A 21940-nucleotide genomic window follows, 5' to 3' on the forward strand; every position below is an offset into this window, starting at 1 on the left:
GCGGCGCGGGGCGCACGCGCGGCGCGGGCGGAAGGGGCGGGCGCGGCACCGGCGGCACGTGAAGGTCGCGGCGCGGCGGCACCGGGAGGGACCGGGGGGACACCGCGGGGACAGCGAGGGGCTCCAGGGCCGCCATGGACTCGCCGTCCGGCGCCGGGCTGGGCGGCGCCGACCCGCAGCTCCAGCGCTTCATCGAGGTGGAGACGCAGAAGCAGCGCTTCCAGCAGCTGGTGCACCAGATGACCGAGCTGTGCTGGGTACGGGAGGGGCGCGGGCGGCTCCGGGGACACGGCCGCGCTGGTGGGGCAGAAGGGCTGGGAGGCCGCGCAGAGCTGTGTCGCCGGGGGGAGGAGGGGGAGGCTGATGGGGACACAATGGAACCGCCGTGGGAGCGGTCCCGGGCCCGGTGAGCACAGGGAGAGAGGGAGAGGGGGTTGTCAGATGCGCCCGAGAGGATGAGGATCCCGGGGCGATGGGGACTCCCGAGGAGTTGAGGATCTGAGAGGATGGAGACCCCCAGGGGCTGAGGACCTCGAGGAGATGAGGATCCCTAGGGGATGGGGATCGCGAGGGGATGAGGATCCCGGGAGGACAAGGATCCCGAGCAGGGGGGTGACACCATCTCGTCCGAGGGCTGGCGATGCCTGGGGGCACGGCTCCGGTGCAGGGGGGACAGGGGGTGTCAGGGTCGGGCTGCGGTGCCCCCGGGACCAACAACGGGCCCCCGCTGTGTGTAGGAGAAGTGCATGGACAAGCCGGGCCCGAAGCTGGACAGCCGGGCCGAGACGTGCTTCGTGAACTGCGTGGAGCGTTTCATCGACACCAGCCAGTTCATCCTGAACCGGCTGGAGCAGACACAGAAGTCCAAGTCGGCCTTCTCGGAGAGCCTGTCCGACTGAGCTGGACCCAGCCCCTGCCAGGCCGGGCCTGGCCCAGGCCCACTCCTCCCGAAGGAGCCAGGATCAGCTCAGGGGGTTAGGATTTAATTAAATGCCATCTCGGGGAAGCTGCAGCCAGATGAGAGCCCACAACAGAGACACGACGCTCCACGCCGGGGTGATGTGCCGCTCCCGGTGGCTGCCTTTGTGCTGGGACCCTGCACTTGGGACGTGCCCCCTCGGCTGAGGAGAGGGGTGGTGATGCTCATTCCATGGGTGTTTCCAGTGCTGATGTGAAGCTGGGCTCTGGGTGAGGCCAGCCTGTGGTTGCTGCCTTAAACAGTGCTGCAGAGACCAGCCCTCCTGGGTACGTGCTGACATCCCCCTGGGCACCATCCCAGGCTGGGACAGGCACCTGAGCCAGAAGAGCTCCTCGGGAACAGTGATCATCCCAGGCAGTGTCACCGCTGGAAAATACTGTCAGGCTTCCGTAGGTAAATCATTCATATGCCCAAGTGACCAATTTTCACACTGCAGCAAAACTCTGTCAATGCTGACTTGCTCCATTAACTGCTTTCCCTGGGTAAATGTAATAAATAATAACTGGGTCAATTTTTAACATGAGATTCTCCTTTGTTCAGGTAGATCACGGCTGAGAATGGAAAATCTGGCCTTCTTGTCACTCCCCCTCCATCCCAGTGATCCTGTTTGTTGTAAAATTAATAGGAAGAGGGCATAATTGTCTTTGGCTAGAAGGGGTTTTTTCTCAGTTTTGATTTGTTGCTGAATTAATTTGGTCCCATAAATCAAACCTGTTTCTGGGAGAGTCTGTGGCCTTCCCCCTTCTTCCCTAAAGGTTTAACAGCTCCTGCTGTCCTGTAGTTTCTTTAGAGAGACTGAAAGCAGGAAATAACTAACCAGCTGCTTTATCACCTCGTGCACTTTTACCTGTGGAGGTCGCTGGTGGGAGGCCCGTGGGTGTGTCTTCTGGACCTCTGCCCCAGGACACAAAGAGGAGCTTCTAACTGGAAAAACAACCAACAACTGATCCGCTCTCTGGGAAGGCAGTGTGGCTCTGGGAAGCCTGGGGCTGGACAGCACCTGTGAGTGGCTTGTGGCCAGCAAGCCTTCCTGGGAACAAATTCAGGATGTGTTAAACAGCTGTGCTGATATAAACCCACATCAGTGAGGACACAGCTGTCTGGTTATCTTTCAGAAACTTACCTCAATAGCTAAGGACTAGGTTCCCAGAGTAAGTGGTTCCCTCTCCTGTCCTAACTTGAATTTCTCTGGAGCATTTGCAGAGTTCTTCCTACCCCTGTGATTCTTCACACCTTTCAGCTAGCCCAGCTCTCGGTACAAATGTATCACTCACCACTTGAGGAACTGAACAGATCAGTTTTTAATAGAATACAGTAAGCAGGTGCTTCATCAACCTGCACAGCAGATGTTGCATGAAGAGGTTGGTCCCTCTGAAGAGCCACAGCAGCATGTGGCAGCACCACTGAAGTTTCCCAGTTTGGGCTGTATTCTGTTCTTGGATGTGAATCTGTAAATAAATTCTAGCAGAGTGAGCAAAACAAGTACTTGACAGAGGAATCTTTAATTACTATTCTGTGTGTGTCACCTTTCAAGCCAGACATCCATCTTCTCTCTGTGTAACCTTAGCACCATGTTAGATCATTTTGTAGCTGTTAATCCTGTTTTTAAAAAATGCTACAAGGCCTCCCCAGAGGTGTGGTGTGCCATGCAGGGTTAGCACTGTGTTAGTGCTGCAGGTCTCTGCACAGCCAGGTTCTGGGTCCTGATGAGGGCAGATCAATTCTTCACGTAAAAGAACAGCGAAGAAGCACAGGATCCAAGGAACTGGGCGCTTCCCAGGGCTCCTGTCTGGAGCCACAGGAGGCTGCTGGCTCTGCCAGACTCCTGTCAGTGGCACATCACCCATGTGCCACCTGGGACAGGCAGAGGGTGACTGCCAGGTCCTGCTAGTGCAGCAGCAGCTGAGGCAGCATGTTCAGCCTTGGCAGTGGGAGCAGAAAGCCAGCAGTTCACAGGCATCCTCACACGCTTTCACTTCTCCTCCTCTGCGCTCTGAGAACCTTTGTCCTCTGAGGGCAGCAGAGGCTGGTGCTGACAGGACTGGTGTCTGTCTGCACTGCTCCATGGGGGATGTAGGTCTGCCCTGCCTGGCTGCAGGAAGAGGGGCAGGAGGCTGGGGGTGAAGGGCATGTCCCTGAAGGCGTGCAGGAGGAAGATGCCAGACACGATGGTGAGGAAGCCGCTGATGGAGCCGACGACGTTGTCCAGCACCATGTGCTGCCACTCCTTGAAGAGGATGGTGGAGCACGTCATGACTGCTGTGGTGAACAGCACATAGTAAACGGGTGTGACCACAGATGTGTTGAAAATGTCCAAGGCTTTGTTCAGGTAGTTGATCTGGATGCTGATGCAGATCACCAGGCACACCAGGAGCACCCAGCCCAGTGGCTCTTTCAGGACTGGCTTCCCAGAAAACAGTTCTTTGAGGGCAATGCCCAGGCCTTTGACGCAGGATACAGACAGTGAGCCAATGGCAGAGCAGACCAAAACATAAACCAGCACGTTGCTCTGTCCATAACGGGGTCCAGCCACAAAGATAAGCAGAAGGGAGCTCACCAGGACACAAACAGCAAATGCAATGAATCCTTGGGGAAAGAATGAAAGAGCTCTGTCAGAACACAGTGACAGATGTAACTGGACAGCAAGCAGAGACAGAGGACGGGGTAACTGCCCCATCAGTCTGTCTTTTTGGCCTCCATCTGAAAGGAATGGGGTTGGGAAGCCTGAGCAAAGCTGCAGAGCCAGCAGCAGCTCTTTAACAGTGCAATCACAAGTCAGGCTGTCAGATATAGCCCATGCTGGTAGTGGCAGGGGCACAGCCAGGCTCCAGGGCACTAGCAGTGGTGGGAGGCTTGTTCTGCAGGAGGCCCAGGAGGGTGGCAGAAGGCTTGGGAAGCTCTGGAGGCTGTGGTGTGATAAAAAGGAAAGTGCCACGTAACAGGAGTGCGAGGCCCTGCCAGAGTGTTCCTTCTAATGAGCAGCAGCATCTACCTGTTACTCTGCTTTGCTCTTCTGCCTGTGCTTCCTTCCACCATCTCTTGTGGCTTATTCTGCCATTTGTGCTATTGCCCACATCAAAGCCTTGCAACTTGATTTACCCTCTGACATAAGCACCAAGACTACCAGATCTTGGATGTAACTCATTGATTTCATTCATCTTTGCCTGAAGGTCCTCCTCTGCCTTCCCTCAGCCACACCACTGCCACCCTTGTGTCCAGGAATTCCCTCTCCTATCCTGGCACTGCCACAGGCCAACCCCTTCTGCTGACAGCTGCACCTAATTCCCCTGCTCTTCAATTTTTGCATCTATACCTCATAGACAGTAAAATAAAAAGCCCACTTGGTAACTGCTAATGATTCCAGTTCTGTCTGCAGGACAAGAAACACCTCCATTACCATTTAGTTCAGTCCTTACTAATCTAGCCAAGTTGTGTCCCACCTTCTACTGTCAGTTCTGAGCCTGAAGTTGACAGGACCCCTTTTATTTTAGTACCTGGATCTTTCAGCTTCTCTGCCATTGACTCCAGGCTGGAAACCTCTTCTTCCTGTGGAGCATGGATCACCATCACAGTGGAGCCCAGGATACTCAGGATGCAGCCAATCTTCCCATGAACATTCAGCTGCTCATTGAGGAAGGTGGAAGACAGAACTGCACTGAAAGATAGAAAAAACCCACTCAAAACTAATTAAGGCAAGAGATGGGAGTACCTGAGGGAAGAGAGGAAGGAAAGCAGAGCACCTGCTTTCATCCCTCAGGAGGTGAGGTGAGGAAGTTTCTGAGGCTACTTACCTAACAAGGACACTTAGAGCACCCAGTGGAGTTACCAGTGTTGCAGGAGCAAAGGCATAGGCAGCAAAATTTGCAGCTTCTCCAACTCCCACTGCAAGAGAAATTCTGTTGGGTGAGCATCGAAGTAGGAGCAATTCACCATAATACAAGTTTGAGTCTGGTCAGAAAAGCCTCGGTTTCCACCTGAGCATCCTGTGTTTCTCTGAGGTATGTCATGCAACCGGGAAAGAACAGCACCAGCAAGAACAACCAGAAGCCCCACACACGTTCTCTTGGGAAGGGAAGGCTTAGTGTTATGCATGGTGATCCTTGGTCACATGTGCCTATACAGCAAGCAGCAACCACAGGAAACTATTGCCACAACAGCCACAAAGCTGAAAGGAGTTTGTATTTCTAAGAGGTGTTCTTCTCCTGGAACTGCTTTTACAGCTTTTTAAAGGGTAAATCAAGTACAGTTGGTTCTTAACATTGAAAGGTGTGAAGTGGAGCTGCTGAAATTGCTGTAGCATCAAACACTGCTGGATGTTCTGTTATCACAACATTCTCTGTGCAGGCCACTTCAGAAGCACTCAACCCAACCCAGCTAGACCAGCTCCTCAGGTCCTGCTTAGCAGAGAAACCTGGTAATGCACGAGACTTAAGGATATTTTAGAGTTAAAATTAGATCAGCATCATCCTCAGACACTTGGATAAAAATCAATCAAACAATGACCATCATAATAAAACATGAAAGTGACTAGAAACAACCATAAACACTCTTAAAAGAGAAGGCTGTGGGGTGACCTAATTGTGGCCTTCCAATACACGAAGAGAACTGGAGAGAGACTGTTTACAAGGGCATGTAGTGACAGGATAGGGGGGAATGGCTTCCAACTGGCAGAGAGCAGGTTTACATTAGATATCAGGGAGAAATCCTTTACTTGTGAGGGCAGTGAGGCCCTGGCACAGGTTTCCCGGAGAAGCCGTGGCTGCCCCATCCCTGGGAGTGTCCAAGGCCAGGTGGGACGGGGCTTGGAGCAGCCTGGACTAGCGGGAGGTGTCCCTGCTCGTGGTCCTTAAGGTCCCTGCCACGATCCATTCTGTCACAAGCGTGTCTCACCGCGGGGTGAGCGCGGTACTTACTGCACAGCAGCCCTGCCCACCAGAGCCATTCCCGCAGGTACGCGTGCCCTCCTTGCCCTGAGTGCGGAGGAAAGAGAAACAGGAAGCCTCAGATGAAGCGACACGGACGAAGCGACACGCGAGGCTCGCAGGTCGCGATGCCCGGAGCGGCCGTACCTGCCCTGGCGCGGCCGCGGCGGCACAGCCGGAGCAGCCCCTTCTTCTTCAGGACGAAGCTGCCGCCGATGAAGGCGCTGGAGGCCAGGGCCAGGGCCAGCCCCAGGCCGAACCCGGCCCCCATGGCCCCGGCGCCTTCCCCGGCGGGGCGGGGAGCGGCCGGGGATGGAGCGGAAGGGGCGGGCACCGGGCTCGGCTTCCGCGGGAACGGGAGCGGGCTCGGAGCCTCGGCGGCGGCGGGGTGAGCGCGTCTCGTCTGCCGAGCTGGAGGAGGAAGGATGAGCAAGGGCAAGGACGATGCCCCGCACGAGCTCGAGAGCCAGTTCGTGCTGCGGCTGCCGCCGGTGAGAGCCCGCTCGGTCCCGGCGCGGGTCACGGCGAGCTCAGCCCCGTTTGCCCGGCGAGCGCCGCGTCTGGGGGGTTTGGCGAGTCAGCGATGGGATCTGCGGGTCCGGCCAGGGACGTGGAAGCAGGCTGGAGGCTCTGGGACCGGGGTAGCCCGCTCCCAGTCTTCTGGACGGGTTTTCCAAGGCCTCCCTTGGAGAGGAGCTCCTGCCACACAGAGCAGGAGGCTCGGGAGATAACCGAGAGGATTAGGTTGTGGAGACTTAGCAAGTGCTGGCTCTACGGTTGCTGTGGCTGTAAGCGGCCTTGATGATATTGGTTAGATGCTTGAAGCTGAGAGTCTGTCTTCAGTGGTGCACAGTGACAGGATGAGGAGCAGTGGCCATAAAACAAAGCACAAGAAGTTCCACCTCAACGCAAGGAAGAACTTCTTTGCATTGAGGGTGGCAGAGCACTGGAACAGGCTGCCCAGGGAGGTCGTGGAGACACGTCTGTCTGGAGACATTCCAAACCCACCTGGGTGCCTTCCTCTGTCACCTGCTCCAGGTGACCCTGCCTTGGCAGGGAGGTTGGACTGGATGATCTCCAGAGATCCCTTCCAACCCCAACCATTCTGGGATTCTGTGACTGTCCTGCTGAGACAACAAGGGCTTGGTGCAGGGAGCTGTAACTTCCCCAGCTCTACGTTGGTCTGGCAGGTGTGTCTGTCGGGGCCCTCACACCACTGTGTCATGCCAGGGCTATGGAGAGCACCAGGAGCAGCAAAGTCACAGGACTGACGGGATGTTGGGAGGAGGGTGCAGTTGTCATCGTGGCTCTTTCAGTTGCCATTCTGCATGGGGCTAGCAGGTGTTTAAAGCTGGGTGGGCTGTGCAGAAGCCTTTGGGGATTCTTGGAGGAAGCACACCCTTTCCTGAAGTAAGTGTGTCCAACCTTGCCAGGAATATGCCTCCACTGTGCGGCGAGCGGTCCAGTCCGGGAATGTCAACCTGAAGGACAGGCTCACCATTGAGCTGCACGGTGAGTGAGCAGCACCAAGGCATCTTAAACCTCCTCTGGCTGTCTGCAGGTGAAGCTGTGCCACTTGCATGTGTTGTCCTCTGGCGTTTCTGTGCCTGGGGATGTATTGCCCAGTGTGGCTGTTTAGCCACAGCACTGACCTGTTCCCATGGCTCTCCACAGCGGATGGGCGCCATGGGATTGTCCGTGTGGACCGGGTGCCACTGGCAGCCAAGCTGGTGGATCTGCCCTGCATCATCGAGAGCTTAAAAACCATTGACAAGAAAACCTTCTACAAGACAGCGGATATTTGCCAGGTATGGGCTGTCCTTCTCGCCTGCCCCAACAGCTTAATTCCTTGCTCCCCTCCCCAGGAGAACCTTTGCACACTCTGGCAGCTGGACATCCAGTATAACATGACCAGTTTCTGTATTCTCACAGTATTAGCAGTTTAAAATTCCCCATTCCGCTTGGTGTTTAGAAACCTCATTTCTAGAGCATGAAATACAATTGTCCTTGTGACAGCTTAACTGCTGCTGTGTCCAGCTGAGCTGGGTGTGAAACTGTGTTTCCCACACCCTGTGCCCCTGAATCCCTTTGGCTCACAACATTCAGTGGGCAGATACTGTTCCTTCACATCCTCGTGTCCTTGCCTTATGATAAACCTTTGCGTTTCTGTGGGGATTCCAGATGCTTGTTTGCACCGTGGATGGTGATCTCTACCCCCCTTTGGAAGAGCAGACTGTGAGCACTGATCCCAAGGCAAACAAGAAGAAGGACAAGGACAGAGAGAAGAAATTCATATGGAACCATGGCAGTGAGTAGAGATTGTGCCAAACCCCTCCAAACTCCTCCACCTCAATACCCCACGTCTGTGCAGGGTGCTCACAGCTGCCAGGTACTGGCTGTGCTGCTGCTCCATTTCCAGGGCGCTCTCTGCTGCTGAAGGGTCTCCTCCCTTCTGACATGCACTTCCCTCACTGGGCCATCTGCCTGACACGTGCAATCTGTTTCCTCTGTCACAGTCACTCTTCCCCTGAAAAACGTGCGGAAGAGGCGATTCCGGAAGACAGCTAAGAAGAAGGTGAGTTGCTTCTCCCACAGGTGCAGATGCAATACCCAAGGGATGGGAAGGCAGAGACATTAGAGCTGTGATTGTCTGTTGGTCCAGAAAACATGGGATTTCTTAACATTTCTGCACATTTTCTTGCCTGAGATGAGGGTGAAGGGAGGGTAGTAAATTTAAACACTTCTTTGAGTGCTTCTTCCATGTTTTCCAAGATGCTCCTGAGGGGCAGCATTGCTGCTGGACTTCATTCCTGTGGCTGCCTTGCCATAGCACATCTCCTCCTGCTCACAGAGAGGAAAGGAAGGGAGACTCGCATGGAAATGAGGCTTCACTCATTCCTGCTTTCCCAATCTTCTCTCTCTGCCTGGCCCTCTCCCTTCCCCAACAGGCAGTGCTACAAATAGTACAACTGTCACTTCAGCAGGGGGAGTGACAACAGATGGAGCTCAGAGACTGTCTCTGTGCATATGCACAAGCCAGGCAAGGTGCTGGGGAGATGCAGCACCCTGAGGCTGGGAAGACTTGTTCTTCTCTCCTTTGCAGTTTCTGAGAACAGGATGGAGTGTGATTTTGCATGACATTTGGGAAACAAATTACTTGAGATGTTCTTATAGCCCACAGAAGAGAGATCACAGCAGTAAGATTCCTGATTAATTTAAAAGTGAAAAAGTAAACCATCTTTTGAGTGAGATCAGAAGGAGTTGAGCTGACCATCAACACCTCAAGGACTTTCTGCATACACATGGACAGTCTTATTTCATAAGTAGCATGAGCAGAAAAACGAGAGCACACAACCCACCAAGGAGCTCTGTACAGAAAAAAGAGGGATTGTTTTAGGGGAGTGCACAAATTACTTTTTGGTTGAGCATAAACAAATGCTGAGCAGAAAGCTCTAAGAGAAGAGAGCCTTGAAACAGGGCTCTGTCCAGAGGTGTGTTGGGGTTGACCCGCACCAGCAACATGCACAAGGCATTTAACAGTGTCTCTGTTCTCTTTCCCCTCTCTGGCCCAGTATATTGAGTCTCCTGATGTGGAAAAAGAGGTGAAGCGTCTCCTGAGCACCGATGCCGAAGCTGTCAGTGTCCGTATCCTTTCAGTGGGGAAAAAAGCTCAAGAGTGGGACAGGACACTGTGTGACCTGGGGGTTCTGGAAAGGACAGACAGATTGAGCTCTGCGTGGGTGGGGGAGACTGGGAGATAAGTGCACAAGAGGCACTGAATTTTGGGAGCCTCATCTTTGCCATGTTCAGAGCTTATTGTTTCCTCATGGTGATCTTTCTTGTTGTGCTGAGCAGGAACTGTAATAACAACAGAGGAGAAGTCATCAAAAAAAGGAGTCTGGGGTGTTTCATCCTGGGTATCCTTAGCTACAAGGCCAGACTTGCTGAAGGGGCAGTGATCTCCTGCAGTTTTTAGCATTCTTCCATCATACCACATCTTCCACGTTCCTCTTTTCCCCTTGACTCACCTGTTCCTGCTGTCAGGCTGGGAAGTCATTGCTGAAGATGAAACAAAAGAAGTGGACAACCATGGTTCACTCACCAGCCTGGACATCTCTTCCCCAGGGATGTCGGGACACAAGCAAGGCCACGGCTCCTCAGGTGCAGTGGGGAGGGCTCTTGTTTTCTTCCCACCTACTAAGTGATGTGGTCCCTGGCGGGCAGAGGGTGCTGGGAGGTCATCAGCTGTGTTTTAACTCTTTTTCCCCCACCTAGAACACGATGAACTGCGGGAGATATTTAATGATATCAGCAGCAGCAGCGAGGACGAAGATGAGAGGGATCATCATGACGACGAAGACCTGAATATCATGGACACTGAGGAAGACTTGGAGAGACAGCTGCAGGACAAGCTGAATGAGTCTGATGGGCAGCAGCAGGAGAATGAGGGGTCCAACCAGATTGGTGAGTGGGTGGCAGAGCACAGCAGAATTGTTGGGATGCCAGGCAGGCTGCACTGCCCAGCTCTGCTGCTGCTCTGGGTGTGAGCTCACTCTCCCTTCCAGCCATAGGGATCCAGAAACAGATTGACAATCTGAAAAGTAAACTCCAGGAAACTCAAGACAGGAGGAAGCGCCAGGAGGATCTCATCATGAAAGTGGAGAACCTGGCCCTCAAGGTGAGAGCTCTTCTGGAGTCTCTTCAAGTCCTCTGCTTAGCACTGGCTTGCCATTAGATCCAGCAGACTGATTTAGCTGCTGCCCTGGAAAAGCCAGGGGTCTTTGCATGCTGGATTAAAAATAGTTATGGTGTGGTCATACACACTCCAGCATTTCCCTGTGGAAGCAAAGCAGTCTGTGGAACTGGAGGAGATAAGGGGGTGTCAGTGCAGCTTGGGGCTTGCTGCACTACTTGACATGTTGTGCCAGCACCCATTCAGTTGAGATCACATTGGTAACTGTGCTTTGGCATGTTTGTCTCTACAGACCCGTCTCCAGGCTGTCCTGGATGAGTTCAAGCAACAGGAAGAGCGAGAGAAACAGCAGGTGAGGAAGCTCCCACAGTGGAGTGGAAAGTACTGGGGCACAACGTGGTTCTAGGCTTGGCCTCTGACAAAGTTTCCCCAATCCTGTACCACACCAGCTGCTGAGAACTCCAGTATTACAGGTCAGGTGGGGTTGTACCTCACCTGTAGTTGCATGGAGCTTCCTGAGGCACAAGGAGATACAGGGAGTGGGTTGACTGCAGCCTTCCTTCTGAAGGAGCAGTGAGCCAAAACATGTCCAGTCAGCAGTCTAAAGCTGCCAGGATTGCTGACACTCAGACCCACTGGCATCCATGTACCAGAAAGGCAGTGGCTGTAGACTCTTGGCAGATTTCCTGCCTGGGCAGCTTTGTTCCAGCCAGGTACCAAGGCAGGAGGTTCTTTCTCCCAAGTTCCTGTGGGCAGTGTCAGTTCTGTTCCAGAGGTGCCCAGGCACAGCTCCGGGCAACACACAGGCAGAGCAGCCACTGGCACAGGTAGAAGATCTGCAGGAACACAGAAATGCTGAGGCTGGGGCTGCCCAGAGTCCCAGCCATGCCTGACTGTAATTCTCTCTCCCTCTTCCCAGATGGCATCCCTGCAGGAGCAGCTGGAGTCCCTCATGGAGAAATGAGGAGTGGGCTTGGGTCTTTGTAACTGTGAGCAGAGCTGAAAGTGGTGGTCACCTGCTGTGCCGAAATCTTTGCTTTACTCACACACTTCTGCTGCCAGAAGTGCTGCTGGGCAGTGCTAGAGGTTCCATGTCCAGAGCTGCTTCCACATCCATTGTGCTGGGTTTGGCTGGTGGAGCTGAAGAACTGGACTGTGCCTGTGAGAGCAGCCAAAGCACCGAATTTACTGTAAATACTCACTGATCTCCCTGGGACAGCACAGTGTTGGTTTCTGCATCTTATTGAATCTGGGGCTCGATGGGCTGTGGCCTGGTAGGAGCTTGTTCTTGTGTTTGAGGAAACTCTAAGCAAACTCTAATAAAGTACCATTTCCAACCCTGCTCTGTTCCTGTGTGGTCTCTCGAGGGTCTGGCTACTCACAGCCCCTGGCAGGGAGCTGTTCCTGGGCACCTCTGGGGCACTGCTGGGCTCCTTCCTCAAAATGCTCCATGTGGGGCTGGGTCAAAAGTGACTATGTGCCATCACTCTGGGGGAGGAACGAGGGCCTCCTGAACAGGGAGTTTCTGTAATTCCTCACAGACTAGGCAGGCAAATCCCAGATTAACCTGACAGGGTGGGAAGAGGATTAGAACGGTGGTTACAGGAGGCAACGGAGGACACTGGGGGCTTCAGCAAGTGTGTGCTACGGCGGGACACCCCTCTCACAACCCAAAGGGCAAGGGAAAGGGAGAAGGCTTCCAAGCACTGTCCCCTGCACAGAAAGGAAAAGATCAGCAGCAGCCCTGGGAGATGACAGCTGTGTCCAGATAGCCAAGAGAGATAAGCCTGAGGAAGACGTGGAGCTCAAGAAGGGCGAGAGCGTGCTCGCGTGCACGTGCCTGTGAGCTGCTCCTGGGGGCTGGCAGGAGCAGCCATGGAGGAAACCTACCTTCTGAACGTGGAAGGGGTCAAAAAGAAGATTCTGCATGGAGGCCATGGGGAGCTGCCAAAGTTGCAGGATGGGAGCAAGGTAAATTGTCTTTGTTTGTTGTTCCCCCAAGGTCCTGGGAGAGGGAGTGGGTCTGACACCACCAGTCCTGCCCATTACAGTTCATAAGCTGAGCTCCAGGTCTGGAGTACAGCGAGACCCCTCACAAGAGAGTGTAGGAAGGGCTGGTTTGGGCACAGGCAGCCACACTGCCCACGGCCTTACCTTGCACTGGGCCTGTGACACCTCCTCCCTCTGTCCTGGTGCCGTTAGAGCTCAGCAGTCCCCATGAGTCGCTGAAATTTGCCTTTCCTGCCTTTCCTCCTCAAGCAGGAGTGAGGTGAGCCAGTGGGTTGTTCTTGGGAGATTCCCCAGACCCTGGGTATGGGCAGATCACTGTGGGTTCCACCAGGTCCTGATGCATACTGCGAGAGCACCCTCTGTACTGGACTCTCCATAGGGGGATCCATAGGGAGCAGCACAGATGGGCATTAAGATGCTCCACCATCCACCTGCTGTCTTCGGACAAGTGGGCAGCAGTCACAACCTCCTGCTGCAGGGGGAGAGCTGCCAGTCAAACCAGCACATTGCTGGGAGCAGGCTTGACCCCACAGCTCAGGTCGTTGGACTGCCAAGGGGACTGAACACTGGGCTTTCTCCGGGGCAGTTCACCTTCCACTTCCAGACGCTGAAGGACAACTTTGAGCGGACGGTGATCGATGACAGCCGGGAAGCTGGAATGCCCATGGAGATCATCGTGGGCAAGATGTTCAAGCTGGAGATATGGGAGACGCTGCTCAGCTCCATGAGAATTGGGGAGGTGGCAGAGTTCTGGTGCGACATCATTGTGAGTGAGGGGCCCATTTTCCTCCTTCCTGCAGAGCCAGGGCACAGGACCGTGCATCCCACAGGTGCTCCAGCTTTGTCTGGTGCAAGCACAGGGGGCACAGGTGTCACTTAGCCACAGGTCACCAGGGGGGCTGCCCCAGAGGAAGGGGCACAGACTGTGCCCATGCACTGAGTGCTCCCCCTCCCTGCAGCACACAGGCATGTATGCCCTGGTCTCCAGGGGCATGCGGAGGATCACAGAGGGACGGGACCCCCTGGAAGGGCAGAAGCACCGCTGTGGCATGGGCAACATGTTTGACTACCACAGCACGGGCTATGCTGACCTGGACGAGCTGCAGCGGACGCCGCAGCCCCTCATCTTCATCATGGAGCTGTTCCGGGTAAGGGGGATGGAGGGATGGCTGCCAGAGTGGGAACGGCCCGGACAGGCAGCTCAACTCCTCCCGCCCATGCAGGTGGAGGAGCCCTCAGCATACAAGCGTGACACCTGGGCCATGAACAAGGAGGAGAAGCTGGCAGCAGTGCCTGTGCTGCACAGCGAGGGCAATCGCCTCGTCCTCCGCAGGGAGTTCGCGCAGGCAGCCGCCAAGTACCAGGAGGCTGTGATCTGCCTGAGGAACCTCCAGGCCAAGGTGAGCCTCCTGAAACCCTGCCTGGGTTGTGCCTCAGAGCGCTTCCCTGTGGGTCTTGGGTGCCTGGGAGGGGATGGCCATAGCCCCGAAGCACCCAGTGTTTCTCCCTGGGGCAGGAGAAGCCATGGGAGGATGACTGGCTGAAGCTGGAGAGCCTGGTCACACCCCTGGTGCTCAACTACTGCCAGTGCCAGCTGGAGCTCGGCGAGTACTATGAGGTGCTGGAGCACACAACGGAGCTTCTCCAGAAGCACAATGGTACCTGTGCCCTGCATCCCACCCCCCTGCTCCTGGGGACTCTGTCCTCTGGATCCCCCATCCGTGGCAATGCTCATCTCATGTCCCTCTCCCTGTGATAGTACCTATGTCACCTGGATCCCCACATCCACTGCAGAACCCAGTTTCCCCTGCCTGTGACAGTGCCCACGACCCTGGTTTCCCCTGCCCACAATGGCACCTCTAGGTCCCACCACCACCCCACTTTTCCCCTTTCCCTGATGATTCCTGCACCCCCTGTGCCCTGCTGCCCAGGTCTCCCTGCCCTCCCTTACAGGTGTGTTCACCCCACGTCCCCCTGCTCCTCGTGCCTCATGTCCCTTGGTTCCCAGGGCCTCTCCAGCTCCCGTGGCTGGTGGCCCTGAGCTGCAGGACCCCCACTGGGGGCTCTTCTCTCCTGGCAGACAATGCCAAGGCCTATTTCAAGCGGGCAAAGGCTCATGCTGCAGTCTGGAACGAGCGGGAGGCACGGGAGGACTTTATGCGCGTGGCTCACCTTGACCCCTCCATGGCGGCCGCCGTGAAGAAGGAGCTGAAGCAGCTGGGGGAGAGGATGAGGAAGAAGCACGTGGAGGATCGGAAGCGCTACCAGGGGCTCTTCCAGTCGCCCCAGGGTCGGCGGGCCAGCAAGGGGAAGGAGAGCAGGGAGGTGGGTGACGGGGCACCTCAGGGGGAGGTTGGGGTTCAGGAGAGCCCTGGGCAGGGGGAGCAGGATGGAGGGACCCAAGGAACAGAACAACCAGGGGCTGCCCAAGCAGAACAAGGGACCCCCAGGGCTGAGGGTGAAGGGGTGGCATCAGAAGGAGAAGCAGCTCAGGGACAACCTGCAGGGGCAGAGGTGGAAGTGAGGGATCAGACAGGACTGGGGGAAGAAGTAAAGCTGGGCACCTGTGGGGCAAAGCCAGAGGGCCTGGGAACAGAGGAGGAAGATGAGAAAGAGGAGGAGGGAGAAGAGGAAGAAGAGGAGGGGGAGGAAGAAGAAAAGGAAGAAGAAAAGGAAGAAGAAAAGGAAGAAGAAAAGGAAGAAGAAAAGGAAGAAGAAAAGGAAGAAGAAGAGGAAGAAGAAGAGGAAGAAGAAGAGGAAGAAGAAGAGGAAGAAGAAGAGGAAGAAAAAAAGAAAGAAGAAGAGGAAGAAAAAAAGGAAGAAGAAGAGGAAGAAAAGGAAGAAGAAGAGGAGATGGAGGAGGAGAAGGTAGAGAGGGGGACAGAGGAGGAAGATGAAAAATTGGAGGAAGAGGAGGTGGAGAAGGTGGAAGAAAAGGAAGAAAAAGAGGAGAGGCAGGAGAAGGGAGAGAGGGGGGCAAAAGAGGAAAATGAGAAATTGCAAGAGGGAGAGGAGATGGAAAAGGAAAAAGAAAAGGAGGGAAAAGGGGAGAGAGAGGAAGAGAAGGTAGCAAAGGGAAAAGTGGAGGAGGACAAAGAGGAAGAGAGTCTATCAGCAGAGATAGAAAGGCTGGGTGTAGGGCAATGTGGGGCATCAGGGGGGACAGAGGCAGCAGGGATTGAGCAGGGGCTGGAGCAAGGAGCCGGTGGGACAGAGGAAGCTGGCACAGGGAGTGCAGCTCAGACTCAGCCAGACAGAGCCCCAGAGCCGGGGCCTCCCAGTGAGGGGCTGGAGCCAGCTGAAGGGTCCCCAGAGATGGAGGACATGGAGGATGAGACACCTGGAAAGGCTCTGGAAGAGGCAAGCTGCAGGGAGCAGCGAGCAGGCAGCAGATGAGAAAATGCTGGGGAAGGGAACAGAGAGCTTCACCTCTGGGGCAGCCAGAGAAGGGGGCAGTGGGCAGTGCAGTGAAGAGCAAGGCCAGTTACCCCTGCATGGGGGAAAGGCTGCTAGAGCACTGACAAGGAGACACAGCACAGGCAGCAGGGCTTCTGTGCCCTGAGAGGGAGCCCTGGGGCTCGGTCTGGCCCAGCAGTGACAAGGGAACAATGCTGTCCTAACCCTGCCATCACTGAGCCCACTGTCCCTGCTGTGCAGCAGTGCCCTCTGCACCCCTGCCCCGACTCATGGGCTCCAGCGCCTTTCAGCTGGGCGCCACGGAGCTTTGCTGGCTGAGAAATAAAAGCTCTTCCCTGGCACCATGTGCTGGAGTTGTTCCTGGACGTGACCGGCTTCCCTGATCATAGACCACACCTCCTGCCTTGCCCTGGAGCCCGTGGCACAGGGATGGGGCAGTTCGTGCTATTCCTGAAAGAGGCAGTTCAGGAGGTTGCATTTAAGCACCCACACCCATTTAAGCTCCTGAATCTCTCCTGTGTGAGAGTGTCCCCAAACTTCCCTGCAGTGGCACCATATCAGGACTTTGCCCAGCACCACCAGCCCTTCCAGACAGGGGTGGAGCAGGTCCAGCTAAAAAAGTATCAGTCCTGTCCAGGCTTTACCATCAGTCTGGGCTGCACCCTGCACAGTGGGGAGGGCCTGAGAGCCCCCAGCCTTACCCTGAGCTGCTCCTCACCTGAACTCCTCGCTGGGCACAGTGAACACGGGCAGCACTCAGGGCAGAGGCACCCGGACACCTCTGGGCACTGAAGATTTAATGCAGCTCCAGAAAGAAAGCATGGAAGGAGAGGACTGCCTTGCCTGCCCAGCATCCCACTGCTGTCCCACATCCTTCCCAGGGCTGAAGGGTTTCCTACAGCAAAAGTTCCTGGGTGAGAAAGAGGGACTGTCCCCACACAGGCCCTGTCCCAGCCCCCAGGCTGCCACATGGCTCTGGACAGACCTTGCTGTGAGAGGACCAAGAGGGTGGTTGGCGGACACACCTGTGTCTGAGGAACCTGGAGCCCTGCTCTCAGCTTCTTTTCTGCCTCAAGTGGTGTTGACAGCCAGGGTGACAGTGCAGGTTGTGTCTCAGCAGCCCTGCAGGAGCTGTGCCAGGGTGGCACAGCAATGGGAGCTGACTCAGATGAGATGCATGGATAGAAGAGGCCAGAGCACTCATCCAGGTCTCAGTATAAATACAAATTTATTCTCTTTCCAGAGCAGAGATGGCACAAAGCAGTGAGGACAGCAGCACCACAGTACATGGTTACCAGAGCATTAGCCAGCCTGCTCCCATCCCGTATCCCAGCTCCCAGACACAGCCCAAGTGCCCAACCTGGTCACCTCTGCTCCCCACACCTGGCACTGGGACATGCAGCTCTGCCCCCTTTTTCTTCTCCAGCTCCCCCCAGGCTGGATACTTCTCACCTCATCCTCAGGCCAAACCTCTCTCCTCCCCACACTGCACCCATCCTGCCATTGGGATAACAGAGGGGTCCAGCCAGGTCTCAGGGGCTGGCCTGTGGTCCCTCTCACCATGCTGACACACAGCATGCCCAAAGCCAGCCTAACACCAACACCACTGCTACTGCCCTCCTGCTGCTCACCCGGCTGTGAGAGGGGACAGCGAGGACAGCAACCCACACCACTGCCAGCAGACACTGTACACAACACGCTGAACACAGGGGCATAAAGGCTCACACCACCTCACCCCTGGTGTGGGCACTGTTCTCGTCTCTGCCAGCACACTGAAGCCAACTGCACAGCCCTGGGCCTGAGCACACTGCCCTGGTCCCAGCTTCCTTGAATACAGCTCACCACTGCATCCCGTCCCAGCCAGCAACAACAGCCCTGTCTCTGTCCTGGCACCAGAGCACCGGAGCCACCTCAGCCCCCATTCTCGGTCACCCCACAGCACCTGACTCTGCCTCTTTCTCGACATAACACAGCCAGACAGCCAGTATGAGGGAGCTTTTGGGACCAGGAGCCACCCCCACCCCCGAGCTGCCCTGCCAGCCTGCACAACAGCCCCCCTCCACTGACCCACAGGACTCACCTGCTTCCAACAGGGGCCTTCAGCCCCCCAGCTCAGCTCAAAGGCAGGGACAGCAGCCAGACAGCTGCTCCCAGGGGGCAGAAAGGAGGTGCCCTACCTGTCCTGCTGTGCACCTGCATCAGACCAACCCCAGGGCTGGAGTACGGCTGGAGAAACCCCTTCCTGCGGGAGCTGAGGCTCCCCAGGGATGGAGCTGGGTCTGTGCAGGACAGGCTCTCTGTGCCACGGCAAAGGCACAGATCCCCAGGAATCCAGGTGGGATGGAGAGCCTGCTGCGGGACCAGCCCTCCGAGAGCTCCCCTCGCAGCAGCCCTGCTGCAACACCAGCAACAGGGGAGGTGCTGGTTCCCAGGGGAGCAGAAGTTGGGCTGGTCTGAAAGTGAAGGGCAGCTACACTTCCAGTATTAGAATTTAATGGAGTGAGTCCATGAGAGTGTTTAAGTACAGAATATATAAATAATATATAGAAATATATGCACATTAAACGATAAGGCTCTGTTATAAAGACCCTCTCAATATAAGGCTACTAGCTGGGCTGAAGCTCTAACATGGACTCATCCCTACTCCATAAACCTCACAGACTCTCTCCAGGTGGTACGTGCCTGGCTGGCTGCAGAGCCTTGAGTGGCAGAGCTTGAACCATAAGGCTGGCAGCTGGATGCTGTTATAAAGAGTTATTTTAAAAACTGGGTGGCTCCAGGAGTGTTTTGGTGCCCATAAACCCGGAGGCTTCTGGGCAAAAATGAAGAGTGGGAGACTGAGCTCTGCATCCCCCTCAGTGCTGCAGGCAAAGGCAGCAACCCCTGGGTGCCAGGGGAGACAGGCAGTTTTCATGGCTTCAGTTCTTTCTTCTAAACCACTCCACCCAGGCTCAGACACTGTGGCCAAGTGACCAAGCCAGCCTCCTGGGAAGCCCACAGTCCCACTCCCGCATGGCCTATGTTCCCCTGAGATCTTCTGGAGCTGGCAAGCATCCTGCACAACCTGCTCAGAGGGAGTCTGTGCAAGGCCTGCTGCAGCACAGGGAGCATGGCATGGAGAGGAGGGGGAGGAAAGCAGCCAGGTAGCTGGTTAGGAAAAGCCTCTGGCTCACAGGAGGTGTTAGATAAGGGAGGTCATACCTGAAAGAGAAATAGACAGGTCAGGAAAATAGGACCCAGAGCCACCTGCTTAAAGGGGGCTGCTACAGAGCCAGCAGGATCCTGCTCAGGGATGGTGGGAAGTGGGCAAGAGTCTGCACAGGCAGACCACCACCTCGTGTTAGTGCTGGCACCAAGCTGTCTCCCCCAGGTGAAAGACCAAGTGCTGCTCCTGGACTGGAGCACAAGAGGGAACGAGCAGAATGACCAACACCCAAACCCACTGGGTGAGTGGAGTGCCTTCCACACACACATCCCCCAGTCTCCATCCCTGCTGGGAACAGCTGTCCATGAGCAGTCACGAGAGCTTCCATCATCGCTTCCATCTCACCAGGTAACTGGGGCCTCAACCTCTCCTGGAGGGGTCTGGACAGGGAGGAAGCCAAGAGGTGGCTCAAAGTGGTCACTACAGGCTGGATCCTGGCAGGTCTGTCCATCTTCACGGTGGGGAACCCCGCAGGGTGCAGGGTTTTCAGCAGGGCAGGAGGCTGCCTTGCACCTCATCTGGGGGCATCTATTTGGTCCATACTCTTGGCAGCTCTGATGGCTTCTCCTTGCAGGTGTGAAACCTCCTCCTCCTCCTCTCTGCTCCCAGGCCACGCACCAGTCCCAGCAGCACTGCAGCAGCAGAGCTCTTGGCTGTAAGCACTGGGGGTCATCAGCTGTCGCAGGGAAGCTGGGATCGGGGCAGGGCTCTGTGGGGAAAACCTCATCTGAGAGAGCAGCAAGAAGCGAGAGAGGAGGATTTCACTCAAGTACCTCGAGAGTTGGGGAAGGCGCTCCGCAGCTTCTCCATTATGTCTTCCAGGCACATGCTGACTTCCTGGGTTTTGGCTTCCACCTCATCTGCAGTGGAAAAGAGGGCAGGAGGACGTAAGCAGGCTCTCTGGACAGCTGCCTCACTGCCAGCACTCTGGCAGGGTGCAAGCAGCGTCCCCCAGCATTGGACCAAGGGAACAGGGCCAGGAGCTCAACCCAAACCCAATCCTCACCTGCAGCTTCGGTGTCAGGGGTGTTGTGCTCTTTCTCCTTTGCCTGGCTGCCCTCAGACTGATGTGGAGATGAAGCCAAGGAGGATGCTGCTGAGCCATTGCCATCTGACTCTGCTGGAGGCTGGAGTGAGAAAGGAGGTTGTTATAGTCCCCTGTCCTTTTCTTCCCCCAATTGTGACCATCCCTTTCTGCCATTGTCACAGCTCTGATATGGCAAAGCCCGCCCCAAGGACCCAGATTCTTGCTCTGAGCACACCTGCAGCAGCAGCTCCCTCAGCCTGTGCAGCTGGGACTCCAGCTGCTTGTTGTGGTCCTCCAGGATCTGCATGCGGGTCTCCAGGCGGCTCTTGTGCTGCCGGAGGATTCGCGCTTCCGCCAGGAGCTCGTCGTTGTGTGGGTCTTGCACTGATTCAGGGGAGCCTGTAGCCAAGGTTGGAGACTCCACTGCCTCATCATGCTGCCACTTCAAACGCCTCAGCTCTCCCTGGAGGATCCTGTAAGACAGTCCGTGTCAGCATCACCGCGCTCCTTCCCAGGGAGTGCTGGAAACACCCGGCAGCTGCACACGGGGGATGGCCCACGACTTGGAGACAAACCTTTGCCGCTTGTGAAGCTTGAGGATCAGGATGCTCCTCTGCAGGGCAGCCTGTCTGTGGCTCTGCCCCACTCAGGGAGTTCACAAACACATTTGCAAATGCTTCCCAAGAGTTTGAAAACAAGGGCAGGGAAAGCATCATCTCCTCTTGAGCTCATCTGCCCTGCCTAGAACCTCACCTCATGTGGTCCAGAGCAGCAGCACCACCACTGTTCTCAAGGGGCTCAGGGACATGAAATACAGAGTGCCCTGAACTCAACTCAACCAGTTTGTGGTTCAGGAAGGGAACAGTTCTGGGGATGTGGGAAGGAACATTTTGGGGAACAGAGTTATTTCCCTTCCTTGTAGTGCACACCCTCACTGAGCGCTCCTATGTGTTAGCCTGGACACCCTCCAAAACAGCCCACTCAACATCTCCAATCCCCACCTACAGATCCAGCAGCTATTCCCTTGCTCCACTCAGCTTCACCAGGCTTCTCCAGTCCCTTCCCCTCCTTAGGCTATAAGCCCCACTTTCAGAGCTGCCTGTGCCTCTACCTGTTTTCATCCTCTAAGTGGGCCAGGATTCGCTCCAGCTCTCCCTTGTCATCCATGTTGAGGCTTCCTGGAACCTGCTGGCTGCCCCCAGGCTCTCTGTCAGTGATGGGGCTGGAATGGCGTAGCAGATACTGGTCCTCATCCCTGTTGCAGCAAGGGGAGAAAGAGCTTAGTGAAGAACATCAGTCTGATGGGATTTGTGTGCCCCCGGGGAAGGACAGCCTGCAGGGAGATGGTTTCATGTGGGGGAGCTCATTCTGGCTGCTCCAGGCCTAGAGCTCAGAAGTGGCTCAGCATCCCTGGCTAGCTGGGGGTGCCCAAGAGCCTCTTACTCAAAGGGACTGGGAAGGAAAGCATTTCTGTGCCCTGGCTAAGCATGGATGGAGCCATAGGAGCTCTGACTCATCAGGAGGTGAGAGGGGAAAGGAGGCAGAACTCACAGGCTGTCATCAGGGGACAGGCTATCATTGAAGAAGGAACAGTTCTGGCTTTCCATCTCTGCAAGCCTAGAGGAAAGAGGAAAAGGTTGAGATATGGTCAGAGACACCCTGAATGTCTGCTCAGTTTACCCTCCTT

At 55.6% G+C, this 21940-nt stretch overlaps 5 protein-coding genes across 8 annotated transcripts in view; 3 read left to right on the top strand and 2 right to left on the bottom strand.

Annotated features, from left to right (window-relative positions):
- The first annotated feature begins 29 nt into the window (after positions 1-29).
- TIMM8A (translocase of inner mitochondrial membrane 8A) lies at positions 30-2461 on the top strand. Its single transcript, XM_064669620.1, has 2 exons — positions 30-257; positions 738-2461. The coding sequence occupies exons 1-2, from the start codon at positions 135-137 to the stop codon at positions 897-899; spliced, it is 285 nt and encodes a 94-aa protein (XP_064525690.1). The 5' UTR covers positions 30-134; the 3' UTR covers positions 900-2461.
- Positions 2257-6221, bottom strand: LOC135421300 (magnesium transporter NIPA2-like). The gene is made up of 5 exons (XM_064669612.1): positions 6049-6221; positions 5893-5949; positions 4771-4861; positions 4474-4634; positions 2257-3565 (listed from the first exon to the last, which is right to left on the bottom strand). The coding sequence occupies exons 1-5, from the start codon at positions 6170-6172 to the stop codon at positions 2952-2954; spliced, it is 1047 nt and encodes a 348-aa protein (XP_064525682.1). The 5' UTR covers positions 6173-6221; the 3' UTR covers positions 2257-2951.
- On the top strand, positions 6221-11935 carry TAF7L (TATA-box binding protein associated factor 7 like). The gene is made up of 11 exons (XM_064669611.1): positions 6221-6392; positions 7335-7413; positions 7576-7709; positions 8083-8209; positions 8418-8476; positions 9474-9546; positions 9946-10062; positions 10177-10365; positions 10467-10579; positions 10887-10946; positions 11514-11935. The coding sequence occupies exons 1-11, from the start codon at positions 6327-6329 to the stop codon at positions 11556-11558; spliced, it is 1062 nt and encodes a 353-aa protein (XP_064525681.1). The 5' UTR covers positions 6221-6326; the 3' UTR covers positions 11559-11935.
- Positions 11936-12248: 313 nt separating this feature from the next.
- On the top strand, positions 12249-17662 carry LOC135421732 (aryl-hydrocarbon-interacting protein-like 1). Its single transcript, XM_064670418.1, has 7 exons — positions 12249-12565; positions 13191-13370; positions 13564-13752; positions 13828-14004; positions 14121-14262; positions 14685-14929; positions 17597-17662. Exons 1-7 carry the CDS (start codon positions 12470-12472, stop codon positions 17660-17662), a joined length of 1095 nt encoding a protein of 364 aa, XP_064526488.1. The 5' UTR covers positions 12249-12469.
- The window catches only part of DRP2 (dystrophin related protein 2), a 28611-nt gene continuing 23903 nt past the window's right edge, over positions 17233-21940 (bottom strand). For 3 of the 4 annotated variants that reach the window (XM_064669622.1, XM_064669624.1, XM_064669625.1), the window contains 6 exons: positions 21805-21870; positions 21365-21508; positions 20489-20726; positions 20233-20353; positions 20000-20086; positions 19643-19879 (listed from right to left, as the gene is read on the bottom strand). In XM_064669622.1, the coding sequence (XP_064525692.1) occupies positions 19755-19879; positions 20000-20086; positions 20233-20353; positions 20489-20726; positions 21365-21508; positions 21805-21870 (781 nt within the window). In that variant the 3' untranslated portion in view covers positions 19643-19754. Of the gene's footprint in view, positions 19223-19642; positions 19880-19999; positions 20087-20232; positions 20354-20488; positions 20727-21364; positions 21509-21804; positions 21871-21940 lie in introns of those variants that run through there. The other variant, XM_064669623.1, reaches the window with a different exon arrangement.

Source organism: Pseudopipra pipra, chromosome 13 (assembly GCF_036250125.1).
Source record: "Pseudopipra pipra isolate bDixPip1 chromosome 13, bDixPip1.hap1, whole genome shotgun sequence".
NCBI classification, from domain to species: Eukaryota; Metazoa; Chordata; class Aves; order Passeriformes; family Pipridae; genus Pseudopipra; species Pseudopipra pipra.